Here is a 16,443-nt window from a genome sequence, read left to right as displayed (position 1 = left end):
CAAAAGAACCATGTGAGGGAGGTAATAATATTATCTCCATTTCCTGGATGAGAAAAGCAGAGCAGAAAGAGGTTAACTTTCCTATGGTCACACGAATATTAAGTGGAGAGGCTGAGTTCCCACCCAGGAAGTATAGCTTCAGAGTAGGTGCTCCTAACCACTATATTACGTTGTCATCAAAGCGGTTCTAAGTCCAATTTCTAAAAATTACAAGAGCTCTGAGGGCAGGGACTATGTCTTTTTCTTGAATTTCTAGTACCTAGGTTCCGGCACATACTTGGTATTAATGTGCACTAGTTTAAAACAAACAAACAAACAAAAAACAAACACTTTGCCTTCATTTAGGACTGCAGGGGGCATAATTGTTCTACTTATAAAAGTATATCTTATTGTAAGCCATCTAAATCATTTTTATACACAGGTTGGGCATATTTAAATAATTATAAGACATATAATAGCCAAATTTTGTCTTCTATATACCATACTATGCTTGACGCTCTACATATACTTACTCCATGAATCTTCTAAGAGAAACTCCAGAGGTATTACTGTCTTCATATTATAGATGAAGAAACTATAGTTCAGGAAGATTCAGATAATTAACCATAGCCTTACTGGTGGTATAGTACACAGCGAGATTTGATCCAAAGTCTGACTGCAAAGCCTACATTCTTTTCACTAAACCATGTTTCCCCCACTTTTTGTGGTCTTTCAAAACATTTCCAGACATTATTAGATAAGGGATTTACCTGTTAAATGTGCAGTGATAACTATGCTTAAAGCAAATGACTTCATCGAACACTAAAATTCATCATTTTCAACAAAGTTAGTTGTTAATTCTTACTAAAGAGTCAGGGCTGCATTCTGAAAATGAGGGTAACAAATAAATGCACACATACTTAGCATACTAAACATTTAGCTGATGTTACAATACTAACTAAACGTTAAATTAAAATAGTCTTTACACCAATTACTCGATTTTTTTTTTTCTTTTTTAAGAGAGAGTCTCACTCGCTCATTCAGGCTTCAGCGCAGCAGTGCCATCACAGCTCACTGCAGCTTTGAACTTCTGGGCTCAAGCGATTCTGTCACCACAACCTCTTGAGTAGCTAGGACCACTGGTGAACACCACCATGCATGGCTACTTTTTATTTTTTGTAGAGATGGGGTCTCACTATGTTGCCAAGGCTGGTCTTGAACTTCTACTTCCAAGCAATCCTCCCACCTTGGCCTTCCAAAGCACTAGGATTTCACATGTGGGCCACCACACACAGCCCTGATTACTTTAATTTTAAATGCCATCATCTTCAAAGTATAAAGAGGAAAAATAGTCCTCAGTTTTCCTTTGAATATGGAATAAACTGGTGACTGGCTAGCTGAATGCCAGTTTATGTGACTCAGTCATGCCTTTTCATTCATATAAGTACCAGCTTCTAAGCCTGGCAAACAGTAGCACATCTGGCTATTAAACATTTCAAAAACTGGGGCTCTGATAAATGTAGGATTAAAAATCAAATGCTATTCAAGGCAGGTACCACACCCTCCTTTTTCATTTTCTCTATTAATGTCCAATGCTATGAAGCCAAGTAGCGGAGCTATGCTACTTACACAGAAGTATACTTACGCTTAGACGAGTTCGTACCTATCAAAAATCATTCTGAATGGAAACTAGCCCAAAGCAGGAGCTTTTGCTCTCAAAATAGCTTGATAGCTGAGTATACTGACAAGAGCCAAAACTAGGGGGCACTCTCACACAAATTTGCCTCCCTACTACTTTCTTCCCCCTCGCCCCCAGCAAGATGGAGTCTTGCTCTGTTGCACAGGATGGAGTGCAGTGGCACGATCTCGGGTCACTGCAACCTCCGCCTCCTGGGTTCAAGTGATCTCCTGCCTCAGCCTCCTGAATAGCTCGAATTACAGCCGCACACCACCATGCCTGCTTGGCTAACTTTTGTGGTTTTAGTAGAGATGGGGTTTCACCGTGTTGGCCAGGCTGGTCTTGAACTCCTGACCTCAAGTGATCCATCCGCCTTGGCTTCCCAAAGTGCTGAGATTACAGGCATGAGTCACCATGCCCGGCCCTTCCATATTACTTTCTACTGTTAATCAAAAAACATATTTTACGGAGAAAGGGCTCACGAAAGTCGTAATGCATCCTTGGCTATACCACATCTTCAAAGGTACACTTGCTTTTATAGCTTTTTCCTCTTTCCCAATTTTCTCATTTCTTATATATTCATTTTCCTATCAGGGTCCTTCATTACCTTGAATGTCTTTATAATTATTTTTATTTTTTTAAACCAGATTTGGTTTCTGGGAAAGCAAAAAATGATTACCCAATGGTTTAATTCATCAATGGGGCAAAGCTTCAAGTATGAATGGACAACTTTTGCTCATTCCCAGTTCTGTCATGTCTTTATGTCTGGGGGTAGAGGAAGAAAGTCCCAGGGTACATAAGCAGCCATTTCACTTTATCCATTGGTGCAAGTAAGCCATTTTATCTAATGCACACCTTCTCAACTGGCATGTTTTAGTCACAAACAGGTTAGTCTTCCAAACATCCTGAAAGTTATATATGGATGTAAGGTGTTCCCTCTTGTGATGGTTACATTTATGTGTCAACTTGACTGGGCCATGGGTGCCCAGACATTTGGTCAAACATTATTCTGGGGCAGAGCATGGTGGCTCATGCCTATAATCCCAGTACTCTAGGAGGCTGAGGCAGGCAGATTGCTTGAGCCCAGGAGTTGAAAACCATCTGGGCAACATGGCAAAATCCCATTTCTATAAAAAAAATACAAAAATTAGCCAGGTGTGGTAGCACACGCCTGTAGTCTCAGCTACTAGAGAGGCTGAGGTGGAGGTTGCAGTAAGCAGAGATCATGCCAGTACACTCCAGCCTGGGCAACAGAATGGGACCCTGTCTCAAAAACAAACAAACCGGCCGGTCGCGGTGGCTCAAGCCTGTAATCCCAGCACTTTGGGAGGCCGAGACGGGTGGATCACGAGGTCAGGAGATCGAGACCATCCTGGCTAACACGGTGAAACCCCGTCTCTACTAAAAAATACAAAAAACTAGCCGGGCGAGGTGGCGGGCGCCTGTAGTCCCAGCTACTTGGGAGGCTGAGGCAGGAGAATGGCGTAAACCCGGGAGGCAGTGAGCTGAGATCCGGCCACTGCACTCCAGCCTGGGTGACAGAGCGAGACTCCATCTCAAAACAAACAAACAAACAAAAAAACAAACCAAAAAATGCCAAAACACGTTATTCTGGCAGTACCACCTTTGAATTGGTAATCTCACTAATGCAGACTGCCCTCCCTAATGTGAGTGGGCCTCATCCAATCAGCTGACGACCTGAAAAGAACAAAAAGGCTAAGGAACTTCTGCTTGATTTTGAGTTGGTACTTCAGTTGGACTTGAACTAAAAAATCAGCTCTTTTTGGATCTTAAGCTTGCTGGCTTCTGGGCTGGAACTTACACCACTGCTCTCCTGGTTCTTAGGCCTTTGGACTCAAGACTGGAACTACACCATCAGCTCTTGGGTCTCCAGCTTACACACTGTGGCTTTTGGAACTTCTCAATTTCCAATAATCAATCTCTCTCTCTCTCTACTACCTCCACTCCTACCTCCCTTCCATCCTTCCCTCCCTAACCTCCACACATACCCTATTGGTTCTGTTTATCTGGAACTGTAACTAATATACCTCTATTTTATAAAAGACTACACCTGAGCGTAAAGAGATTAAGTGTATTGCAAGTCTCATTCAGCTTTCCAGAGAGGTGTATATAGGAGCCCAGACTCTGGTTCTTATGCCACTCAAATGCCTATCTCCTTTAAAGGACAGCAGGTCCTTGAATAACGTCATTTTGTTGTAATGTTGATGAGAAAAACAACTGATTCCTGGCTGCAGCCACTATCTGTGTGGAGTTTGCACATTTTCTCCATGTCCACATGGGTTTTTTCCTGGGTATTCCAGTTTCCTCATAGATCCTAAAGACATGCACATTAGATTGTCTAAATTGTTCCAGTCTGAGTGAGTGCTGGTGTATGTGTGTGAGTGTGCTCTGCAATGGAATGACATCCAGGCCAGGAATAGTTTCAGCCTTGTACCCTGAGCTGGAGGGATAGGCTTTGGTCACTGGTGACCCTGAGCCGGAATAAGTAGATTGCAAAAAGAATAAATTATAAAATAAACATTCATGAAGTCTACACTAATCATACAAATGCACAGCAATAAATGATGCAGTATGAAAGTGCCCAGTGAGTCTGCCAGATTTGTGATTGTTTTTGAATTGTATGGTGGTAGGAGATGCTCCTTAGATCATTTTTGCTTCGCAAACATTTATCCCTTGATTTTACCCAGCACCACTACAAGTGGTGTCACTCACTGATTCACCAAAAACTGGGTACGTAATTATGTTTGTTTTTAGTAATCTTTTAAAAATGTAAGTATAGCTCACATTTATTTAAATGTTTAATATTAGAAGTGCTTTGTGTCTTTATTTAGAAGTTCAGCGATGTTTCTGTGACCAGAAAGATGCCATAGAAACTTAACTCTTGTTTATATCAGTTAGCCTACAGTAAAATTGGTTTTGTTATATGTCCTTTCCCTTAAAGTTGCAGTTTCCAAGACCCTATCAAGGATATTAAGTAATGACTTAAGTATTTTATATTTAAGGTAACTCTTGATATTCCTTCAACTTATTTCCAGTTAGTTTTCCTTTTTTGCTTAGGGACAGAAGTTGATTAATATCAACAGTTTTAATATTGATAGCATTAGGTTTCACACTCAGGTAGAAGTTTAGAAGAAACATTAAAATCCACTGGGTAATTTAATCTTCCATTTAAGAGGATATCTTATGCTGCATTACCATTAAATATTAAGTAAGCTATCAAGTACAATCTACAACTGTATACTTACCAATCCCCAATTTCAAGCTCTATGAAGAGTGAGCAGCTGTAATATTCCCCATGATCTAAACATGATTTTTCCCTTCTGCACAGTTTCTGAATAAACCTAATAAAGCATTTCTATTTTGAAATTAAACACCAGATAGTCAAATTTTCTGAGGAAAAAATAGCAAAAGGAAATTCTATCCAAATAAGTAAGCAAAGATCTATAAGGAAGGCTCAAGTCTTAAATCTTAATTCTCCTATTTTGTTGCTTACTTCTGTTTTCAGTTGTATGTTCCAATGTTCACAGGAGGGAAAACCTGCATAAATATTAGCTAGATGATTAAATAAGTGAAGGTGAAAAGGTAGGATTGATTATATTCAGTTTAAGAACGCTGAGTTTCTGTGCCTGTAATCATAGCTACTTGGGAGGCTGAGGCATGAGACTCGCTTGAACTCAGGAGGCGGAGGTTGCAGTGAGCCAAGATTGCATTGCTGCACTCCAGCCTGGGCGACAGAGCAAGATTCCGTCTCAAAAACAAAACAAAACAAACCAGTAACTTAATCCTGAACTAACACAAGCCAAGGTATTAGTAATTCTCTTCTTTTTGGTGGCACTCGACTTTCAAAGCTCTCCAAACAAATCTTCAGCTAATAGCATTTTCCCTGCAGCATTATCAGTTGGATGTCTAATAAAAAATAACTCATAGCCTCCTTTTCTATAGCCAATTAATATAAACAGATTACTTCCCTGTTACCTAAATTTCTAAATGATATCCAGAACAATATTTTAACATTTTACAAAAGCTCAGGGTTAAATGCAGTGCTTATGACATTTATTATCTCTTTTACCATATATCTGTGAAACAAGCATCTTGGTTATTTCAATCAAGATTTCTTTCTGAAACAAAAAAGTTTTGTTTTTTTTTTTAAAAAAGAAAATTTCCATCGGGCACAGTGGCTTATGCCTGTAATTCCAGCACTTTGGGAGGCCGAGGCGGGTGGATCACGAGGTCAGGTGATCGAGACCATCCTGGCTAACACAGTGAAACCCTGTCTCTACTAAAAATACAGAAAATTTCCTGGCTTCCCAGGATAGAAAAAAAAAAAAAAGGTTAAAATAACATTCATAAAAAAGGACTGCTTTGAAATGTAAGGAAGGTTTTGTTGTTGTTGTTGGCATTTTGTTGTTTTAAATCTTTAGCCAAAAAGTGAAGACTTCGTTCTCATTTGTATAATGGAGATACCAGTACTTACCTTCTCTACAATTTATACGAATGTTAACAAAAGAATGAAACAGGCTGGGCACTGTGGCTCATGCCTGTAATCCCAGCACTTTGGGAGGCCGAGGTGGGCGGATCATGAGGTCAGGAGATCGAGACCATCCTGGCTAACATTGTGAAACCTTGTCTCTACTAAAAATACAAAAAATTAGCCGGGCATGGTGGCGGGCGCCTGTAGTCCCAGCTACCTGGGAGGCTCAGGCAGGAGAATGGTGTGAACCCGGGATGTGCAGCTTGCAGTGAGCGGAGATCGCGCCACTGCACTCCAGCCTGGGCGACAGAGTGAGACTCCGCCTCAAAAAAAAAAAAAAAAAAAAAGAATGAAATATATTAAACTTTAGGTTCTCAGAAAAAATTATTCACTGAAGGGAGAAGGTACCCATTTCTTAATAATGTTCATGTATGGCTTTTACATCAAAGCTTGAACCTACTGAGACTCGCTGGACCCACAGCTGAGAATTAGACTAAGAACATTTTTTTAATTTCGAAAGAATTCTTGCTTGACTTTCCCCTACCTAAGTAACAAATTATTGCACTAACCCCAAGGAAGACATATTTATTAACATTTTAAGATATCTTTTTGGTGGGCTAAAAATAGGAAAGTGCTAAGAAATGGGGACCTGGACAATGTCACATACCCAATAGTGAAAAGTGGAAGAAATCTGAAATGACCAACTATACCATTTGTCTGACTTCACAAAAGAAAGATTTGTTTTCCATGCTTGCTTAATCAAACAAATTAAATCAAATTGCCATGTTTGTTTAATTTAATTAAGCTCTGAATTCTGAAACACTCACATTCTGTCAAAGCAAAATTCGGACAAAACCACTTGATGGCATTTTGTTCGCGACACTTGTGGCATCCAGGTTAAGACTGAACAGGAATAAATCATTTCAACTTTTACCACTAAAAAACTTATAATGGTTACTGTTATTAATATGTGAGGAGGCCGGGCACGGTGGCTCACGCCTATAATCCCAGCACTCTAGGAGGCCGAGCTGGGTGGATCACCTGAGGTCTAGGAGTTTGAGACCAGCCTGGCCAATATGGTGACACCCCATCTCCAGTAAAAGTACAAAAATTAGCTGGGTGTAGTGGTGCGGGCCTGTAGTCCCAGCTACTTGGGAGGCTGAGGCAGCAGAACTGCTTGAACCCAGGAGGCGGAGGCTGCAGTGAGCTGAGATTGTGCCACTGCACTCCAGCCTGGGCGACACAGCAAGATTCTGTCTCAAAAAAAAAAAGGAATTCTGTGCTTGTTTGGAACACTGTCCGGAGCAACTAGGGAAAACATTTTAAGAAAAATACTAAGAAATCTAATCCTCTCCAAAAGGGCTAAATTAATATACTCTTCCAGCAGAATCTGAAGCCCAAGAAAGAAAGTGCCGGCTGCAACTCTCCTTCACCAACAGCAGGGTAAGAATGAAAGTCTTGGTTCAATCTTTCTCCACTTCTGACTCAGTCACTTACTCAGCAGGGGTTACCCATTTCACTACTTCAACTTTCTTCCCAAAGTTCTTCTGGCCTCCTCCAGCAGTTTCTCTTTCCCGACATCCAAATTCTGTTCATTTTCCATAACCCATTAGCAAAAATAAAAGCGTAAGGCCTGAGCCAAACAAATCTAAGTCGTGCGTGTGTGTGTGTGTGTGTGTGTGTGTGTGTGTGTGTGTGTGTGTCAGAGTCTCTCTCTTGTAGCCCAGGCTGAAATGCAGTGGCATGATCTCGGCTCACTGCAGCCTCCACCTGCTGGGTTCAAGTTATTCTCCTGTCTCAGCCTCCTGAGTAGCTGGGATTACAGATGCATGCCACCACGCCTAGCTAATTTTCCAATTTTTAGTAGAGACAGGGTCTCACTATGTTGGCCAGGCAGGGCTAGAACTCCTGACCTCAAGTGATCCACCCATTTCGGCCTCCTAAAGTGCTGTGATTATAGGCATGAGCCACTGTGCCTGGCCTCAGAAACTCTTAATGTATCTTGCCACATCTATACAGTTTCTGTTTTATTTTTTATAAAAAAATAGAATCATACTATAAAATCCTTATTTTCTAGCAGATTGATTTCTTCACTCATTTAAAAATTTCCTTTTATCTTCACAAAAGTTCTCTGAAGTAGATATTATCTTCTTTGTATATACAGCTGAGTTCAGACGTAACCTATCCAAAATCATAAGGCTTTTTAAGAGGCTGGGTCAAGATTCAAACTCAGATCTGTCAGATTTCATGAAGCCCACATGCTTTATTATCTCCTACATCCAGTTATCAAATTATACATAAATAACTTCAATCAACTTGTATGATGCAAGAAATTCCTACTTGAAGTGGTCACACTTTTAAAAATGCATTATCTGATGATGTTAAAAGTTCTAAGGCTACAAATTCAAGATCACCCAATACCAGTGTCACCCTATCCTCTAGTGAGATGAAACTAAATAGGGAAAGGGTTAGGTCAAAAGCAACAGTTCTCATTTAGCATCATAATTAGAACTAATTAGTTCACTTCTTGTTTAAAATGGCAAGGTTCTGCCTAAATAATGAATTACTCATTAGGAATAATACACATTAGTCAAACCATGTAGTAATTGAATTAGCAAATTAAACTACCCAGACACAAAAGCCAACTAAAAAGCGATTAGCTATGCACACCAACTGGTAATACCATAGTCTCTCTAATATCTTACTGTGTCAAAGTTATCAAGGCAATGAAGTATAACTATTTCAATTACAAAGACTTTGGAAAGATTTCCAATTGAAAATGGTTTTCTTAGCAAAAGATAACTGGATAAAGTTTGTAGATTCTGAGTTTATTAATGGCATATTTAAAATAAGCTTGTGGATCAGGTGTTAGTTACATAGATCAATTGTCAGTATAAGGCAGTGACATTCAAGGGAGTGCCCTCTTTCACACCCCTGGAGTTGAAAAAAGGTAAAATTTAGCACAGGGTACAACTCCGGACTGGGGAACAACTGAGATATCAAGCTACACCTCTAGGGGCTACTTTAGGTCAAAGTGAATCTTAATGAATCTTTTCTGAAAGAGTCTGAATCAAAAAAGGATAATGTATAGGAGCTAAGGGGTAAAAATATTCTCCCTGACACACCTACTCTCTAGGAAGAGCTAACAGGTACATTTGTAAGAAAGTATAGGCAAATAAATACAACTACAATAAGTGAACCTATTAGTTGTTTCTTATTTTAGGACTAGACCTTAATTCATCTCATACCCTCACCCCAAGTCTTTTAGTAGCTGCTAAATTATGAGGAAAAAGAAAAATTTGCTTTTTTCTAGTTGTTTTTCTATTCTTCAATTCACTATAGCCTTTGGCACAGAATGAGGTTTCAAATTCTGCTTGTTCTCTCCTGGAATCAAAACCGTACTTGAATTTCCTAGGTCTTTGATGGACAAAATTAACATTTTTTTCTTAAGCTTAAAAAAAAAATCTAAATCTCAGTTTAACCTTCTTTTAAAATCACTGTAAAGGGCAATACTGAAGGATTTACTGGAACCATTAATTAGCTAATAAGTGTGGGCTTTTTTTTTTTTTTAACATAAATGGTATTTATAGTCACTAAAAAATCCAAGTTGATGAATATCTGTAAATATTAATGAAACTCATTGAGATAAAGAAAAATCTTATTGTGCTTTACTATAGGACTATTATTAGTTTCCCAAAGGGTTGTGAAAAATGTAACCAACCCACAAATCAGACAGGCATTATACAACATAACAAGACTTCTTCAACAGGTACTCAGTTGAAAAAACATTTTTTGAAAAGCTGAAATTAGAAGCCTCCACAACAATTATTACGTCATACAAACTAGAGAAAATTAGTAAATACCTGAACTGAAGTGGCTGATTCCTGTAAATGGCCACTAGCAACTGCTCCTTTGGAAGTTGCTGAAGGTACACTGTGCATTTTGGGGGTTTCTGGAGTATCAATATTTTCATCTGTCCTATGTGACTGCCAGGCTTCCTTTCGATGATGAGATTCAGTAGCCTGCTGGTCTCCAAAAGCAGCCCAAGAACAACTATCTTTTTGTTCATCCTCAAAAGCATTCCAATCTACAACTTGGCTAGGACCAGCTGAACTGAAGTCTGCAAAATCATCAGAGTCTTGAAAACCATTGCAGTCATCCTGAATATTTGGCACAGAATCAAAATGTCCAAACTCACCTTCTTGCCCATTTTTAAGTTTTGAAACAGGTTCAGTGCCTGTTCCACTAGATTTTCTTGCCAATTGACATTCTTCTGATAAATTATCAGAAGTCTGTTTTAGGTCTGACTTTGTTAATATTGTCTCCTCTTGGCAAGAAACAGCATTTATATCCCCAAATTCTCCAAAGTCATCACCTGGTTCACTAAAATGTGGAAAGTGCTCTGAAGACTCTTCAAAAGTGGCATCACTCATTGAATCTTGAGTACCAGTAACAAAAGGTGGAGTTGAGCCACTGGCAGTGCCAAAGTCACCAAAATCACCAAAATCATCTTCATTGGTATCATTGCAAGTCACAAAGTCATTACTACTATCACCATTTTTTACACTTACAGAATCATCCAAATCATTTTCTTCTGTGGGATCAATGTTTGGGCTTTGGAAATTAGTAAACTTACTACTTTCTTCTTTGGAAGAACCGACTTCATCATCCGAAGTTTTAAAAGAATCCATGCATAGGTGAGCACATTTAGAAGTAAGTAAGTCAAGTTCTTCTTCAGTTTTACGTTGTTCTCTCTTAATGGCTTCTGAATTATCAGCTGAGTCTACCAAACTCCAAGCCTTTGACTGAACACTTGACTGTAAAAATTCATCCTGTTGCAGTGTTGGAGGGCCTTGTTTTTCAACACTGAAACCTCTGTTAGTCACTATGCTTATTTCTGAAACACAAACCTGATCCTCTCCATCAGTGTCTCCTTTGTTATCCAAGCTTCTACCCAAAGACACTTCTTTTACAGAATTCAGTTCATTGACTCTATTAATTTTATTGTTTTCCCGAATGGTTAGTGCTTCTCTATTATTTAAAATTGCACATTCTATTTCTTCTAGTTGTATCCTTTCCTTTTTGGAAAATGTGGCAAAATCTGCAAATTCCTCAGCAGGACTAGGTACAGAGTCTAAATTATACTCAGTGCTATGAGTGCTAAGAGGCTTCCATCCCTTTGAATCAGCTACATTGTCCAGATCATCTGTTCCCTGAGGATTTACAGTTTCTAACACTGCAAACCCATTTGTTAGAATCTCCAGACAAGGAGGCTTTTCACCATTGCAGCTCTCTAACTGCTTGTTTTGATGAACAACATTCATATTAGTTCTAAAATCTCCTGGAGAGAAACTTTCAAGTGTTCCAACATTCTGTCTCTGCTCCACTACTTTATTTAAATTTCCTGGACTTTCCATGCCATCAATGGAAGTATCTAATGTTTTAGATGAAATTATTTCTCTGCTGGTGGTAGAAAGTAAAACATCAGACTGTCCTTTCACAGGAGCAGAAAGTTCAGCAGTGATGTCCTTATCATTACCATTTTTAATGGACTTAAAGCTTGTAAGGCTATCTGCATTTTCTGAGAATTCATGAATTGGCATAAAATGGTTTGAAGGTACAAACTCTTCCTTGGGACGAGTATAATCTGCTGTATCGAAATCAACAAACCCTACACCAGAAGGGCTAACTTCTGAAAACCCGCCAAATTCCCCAAATTCATCATCGTCATCATCCTCTGCTCCATTGTCTAGTGGTGGGGGGGATGAAGAGTACATTCGAATGATGTCTGGCTCCATTGTTCAGTTGCTTTCAAATAATTAATTTACACCTGTAAAAAAAAAAAAATTTTTTTTTGGAGGGGACAGATTACATAGAACAAGATCTTTCAAAATTCTCTCAAAGCTACTTTAAAACAATGCAAATTTACAGTGCTCTCTTTTGTCTCCTTTTTTCCTTGACCATTTCCTGCATAATGTTTTGTATCTTTTAATCTATTTTTCTCTTAGGTGAAATTACTTTACACAGCTATAATATACTGGAAAAAAAAAAGTTCTCTTAGACGACATGTTACCAAGAGCACTGGCGGCACACTGACTGATTGTGGGGATTCCAGATAATTCTGAATATACACTTACAAAAGTACACCTACAAAATTTTCTCCTGGGTACATGCTTATTCTGTTAAGTTCTCCTTCAATTCATTAAGGATTCAGTGCTTGCCTTATGGATTTGTATGAGTTCTTTATATTAATAAATAAAAGGCATAAAAATTTTCTAATAATTGTTACAAATATTTTCTTCATTTGGCTTTTCAATGTTTATTTCTGACCCAAGTTAATTTTTAAATAATTTAAAAATTTGAAATAGTTTAAGACTCAAAACAAGTTGGAAATAAAAGCATTTTTGTGTATATCCCACTCAGCTTCTCCCAGTGGTAATATAGTAATAAGCATAATACGTGGTCAAACCAGGAAACTGACATCAGTACAACTATTAACTCAGGTACAGACCTTGTTTGGATTTCACCAGTTATGTGTGTGTGTGTGTGTGTGTATACAGTTCTAAAAATTTTATGTGTGTGGATTACATTAGAGTGACCATCACTACAATCAGGATAAGAACTATTCTATCAACACAAAAAAACTCCCTCATGTTACCCCTTAATAGTCACACTCTTCCCTAAACCCTAATCCTTGATCTATTCTACATCATTATAATTTGTTACATCAAGAATGTTATATGAATAGAATCACAAAACACATAACCCTTTGAAGCTAGCTTTTTCCGTCAGCCTAATACCCTTGAGAGCTATCCATGTTGCTGCATGTGTCAACAGTTCATTCCTTTTCTTTTTCTTTATTTTAGAGACAGGGTTTCACTATGTTGCCCAGGCTGGTTTCCTGGGCTGAGCAATCCTCCTGTCTCAGCATCCTGGGTAGCTGAGACTACAGGTGCACACCACCACTCCTGGGTCTGACTCCTTTTCATTGCTAACTAGTGTTCTATTGTACAGATGTACCACAGGTTGTCTACCCATTCACTCCATATAGGTTATGTGGGTTGTTTCCAGTATTTTTCTATTACAAATAAAACTGCTATGAACATTCATGTACAGATTACTATGTGAACCCAAGTTTTCATTTCTCTAAAATATATAAACCCAGGAGTGTGAATACTGGGTCATGTAGCACGCTCAACTTTATAAGAAACTGCCAAGCTGTTTTCCCAAGTTAATTTTAGGAAGTCAAACCAATTGATCTTTTCAGGAAGATGAAGAAAGTTTTATGCAACTTTCTTCATTATTTCACTATCATATAAAATTTAATAAATATTCACTTTTATTTTCTTCTACTTTTAGGGTTTAAAAAAACATTTAATTTTAACACATTTAGAATTTATTTCGGTGTATGATGTAAAGCAAAAATGTAAGGTGAATTTTTTTTTTTCTAAACAGCCAAGCAATGGTCTTAATCCCTTTTGTTGAATAATCCTTCCCATACTAATTAATTTATAATAGCTTCTTTTCAATATATTTAAATTTTTTTTTTTTTTTTTTTTTGAGACGGAGTCTCACTCTGTTGCCCAGGCTGGAGGGCAGTGGCATGATCTCGGCTCACTGCAAGCTCTGCCTCCCAGGTTCATGCCATTCTCCTGCCTCAGCCTCCCAGGTAGCTGGGACTACAGGCACCCGCCACCGCACCTGCCTAATTTTTTTTTCCTGTATTTTTAGTAGAAATGGGGTTTCACCGTGTTAGCCAGGATGGTCTTGATCTTCTGACCTCATGATCTGCCCACCTCGACCTCCCAAAGTGCTGGGATTACAGGCGTGAGCCACCGCGCCCAGCCTAATGTATTTAATTCTTAAATGAAACCTGAGTTATTCTATTCCTCTGTGCTAAGGAGTCAAAAGTTCCACAAGTCAGATTTAACATTAGACGTAAAGGGACTACCTATAATCCCAGCACTCTGGGAGGCTGAGGTGGGTGGATCGCTTGAGGTCAGGGGTTCGAGACCAGTCTGGCCAACATGGTGAAACCCCATCTCCACTAAAAAAAAACTTAGCTGGGCGTGGTGGTGCACATCTGTAATACCAGCTACTCAGGAGGCTGAGGCAGGAGAATCACTTGAACCCGGGAAGTGGGAGGTGGAGGTTGCAATGAGGCGAGATCATGCCACAGCACTCCAGCCCGAGTGACAGAGTGAGACTCGGTTTAAAAAAAAAAAAAAAAAAACAGAAAGCAAACGGAGGACTAACAGCCGAAGTCCTAGAATAAACCCAGCCCATAAATAATAAACAGGTAATTCTTACAACTCACAGTTGCCCAGTTAGATACATGAATAAAATGTTTACTAGAAAATTCAACCAGTTTTGCAAGCTAGCCTTCTCTCAGAATAAAATTTCCTAAGATCTTCCAGTTTTAGAGTGAAGGTACTGTAGAAACCACACAGTTTAATTTAGAGGTAAGGAAAATGAAGCCAACTAGTGAGTAACTTTCCCAAAGTTCATTCAGACAGCTGCTTAGTGGAGAATGGCTTCAGAATTTTGAAAAGGATCTTTGAGGTTAATGATTGGTCAGTCACTGAGAGTTACCAGGAAGAAATGAGCAAGTCACAAGAAAACGAAAAGGCTCCATTGTAATATATCTACTTCAAATTATCTTTCTTACGAAATTAGCACCATAAAGAAGAAAATAACTGCTTTGCTCTGCCATACTCTTCTTTCCTGCTGCTGATTTAAATAGAAAAAAAAAAGTACAAGATACACATAAATCCTATTTTCTTCCCTTGCCTAGTGTCCTGATAACCCCGTCTAATGCTTAGTGACCTCTAACTATGTCCCTCTAATTATGAAATTCCTATTATTTAAAATCACTTAGCGATTGTTAATGAGAATGTGGGGATAGCAACCCTTGCACACATGCACAGTGCTTGTGAGTGTAAACTGTTACAAGCCTTCCAGAAGGCAATATGGTTGTACTATGCAAACTCTTTTTAAAGAAATCTAAAACAAAATGCTGCAAAGACATTATTTAAGCAAGTTATGCTATATGCCTACAACAGCTTATTATACAGCCATTAACTACAGGATTCCTTTTTCTGAAGTTTAAAAGCAGCCAGGTGCAGTGGCTCACACCTGTAATCCCAGCATTTTGGGAGGCTGAGGCGGGTGAATTACTTGAGCCCAGGAGTTCGATCAAGACCAGCCTTAGGCAACATGATGTAACCATGTCTCTACAAAAAGTACAAAATATTAGCCAGGCATGGTGGCATGCACCTGTAGTCCAGCTACTTGGGAGGCTAAGGCGGGAGGATTGCTTGGGTCCAGGAAGTCAAGGCTGCAGTGAGCTCTGATCACACCACTGTACTGCTCCAGCCTGGGTGACAGTGAGACCCTATCTCAAAAAAAAGTAAGTAAAAATAAAATTTAAAAGCATTAGTAAAGATAGTGACATGTCAAAAGGATACGATACAAAAGCTAGCTTTAAGGGGCTGTTACTAACTAAATCAGGAACATTTTGAGCACCTGAATAAAGATGATAATGGATTATAACCCAATCAATACAATAATAAACTGAGTCCTCACAGATATAAACATGTAAGTAAATAAACTGAAAGTTAGACGAGGAACTGGGTATTTCCATAGTTTCAAAGTACTTCCCCACAATATACTTAACTACAAAGGTAAAAAGTATAAGCTTACAGTGTGAAGCCTGACACTACCTTGATCAGGTGATCAACATGAACACTATCAGTAATGGGAACATTGAAATCATGCACCATCTGATGAGATGCAATGAGAATACACGGTCACTTCTAGGATATCCTGTCAAAAATACAACAACTGACTTCAGGAGGAAATTTCAGGGAAATTCAAACTGAGAGAGAGCCTACAAAATTACTGGCCTGTAATCTTCAAAAGTATTAAGCTCATGAAAGCCAAGGAAAGACTGAAAACTTGTTTCAGATTGAAGAAGAATAAAGAGACATGAGAAGTAAATGCAGCACTTGATCTCCTTTCTAAAAAGGTTGTTACTGGGATGATTGTGAATCATCTACTTTAACAGGGTCCAAAAGATTCACTATAGCAGCAATGTATCAATGTTAATTTCTTGATTGTGATGGTAGTATGTATGTATGTATGTATTTATTTGAGACGGAGTCTAGCTCTGTTACCCAGGCTGGAATGCAGTGGCATAATCTCGGCTCACTGCAAGCTCCGCCTCCTGGGTTCACACCATTCTCCTGCCTCAGCCTCCCAAGTAGCGGGGACTACAGGCACCTGCCACCACACC

At 38.9% G+C, this 16,443-nt stretch overlaps 1 protein-coding gene across 1 annotated transcript in view; it reads right to left on the bottom strand.

The window, feature by feature from the left end:
* AFTPH (aftiphilin) overlaps nucleotides 1-16,443 on the bottom strand; it is a 73,484-nt gene that overhangs the window by 34,113 nt on the left and 22,928 nt on the right. Inside the window, exon 2 of the mRNA XM_011985489.1 lies at nucleotides 10,013-11,979. Coding sequence (XP_011840879.1) covers nucleotides 10,013-11,947 — 1,935 coding nt within the window. The 5' untranslated portion in view covers nucleotides 11,948-11,979. The remainder of the gene's footprint in view (nucleotides 1-10,012; nucleotides 11,980-16,443) is intronic.

The sequence above is a fragment of the Mandrillus leucophaeus genome, unplaced genomic scaffold, assembly GCF_000951045.1.
Source record: "Mandrillus leucophaeus isolate KB7577 unplaced genomic scaffold, Mleu.le_1.0 Scaffold285, whole genome shotgun sequence".
Lineage (NCBI taxonomy): Eukaryota > Metazoa > Chordata > Mammalia > Primates > Cercopithecidae > Mandrillus > Mandrillus leucophaeus.
This window is presented reverse-complemented; position numbering and strand designations above follow the sequence as displayed.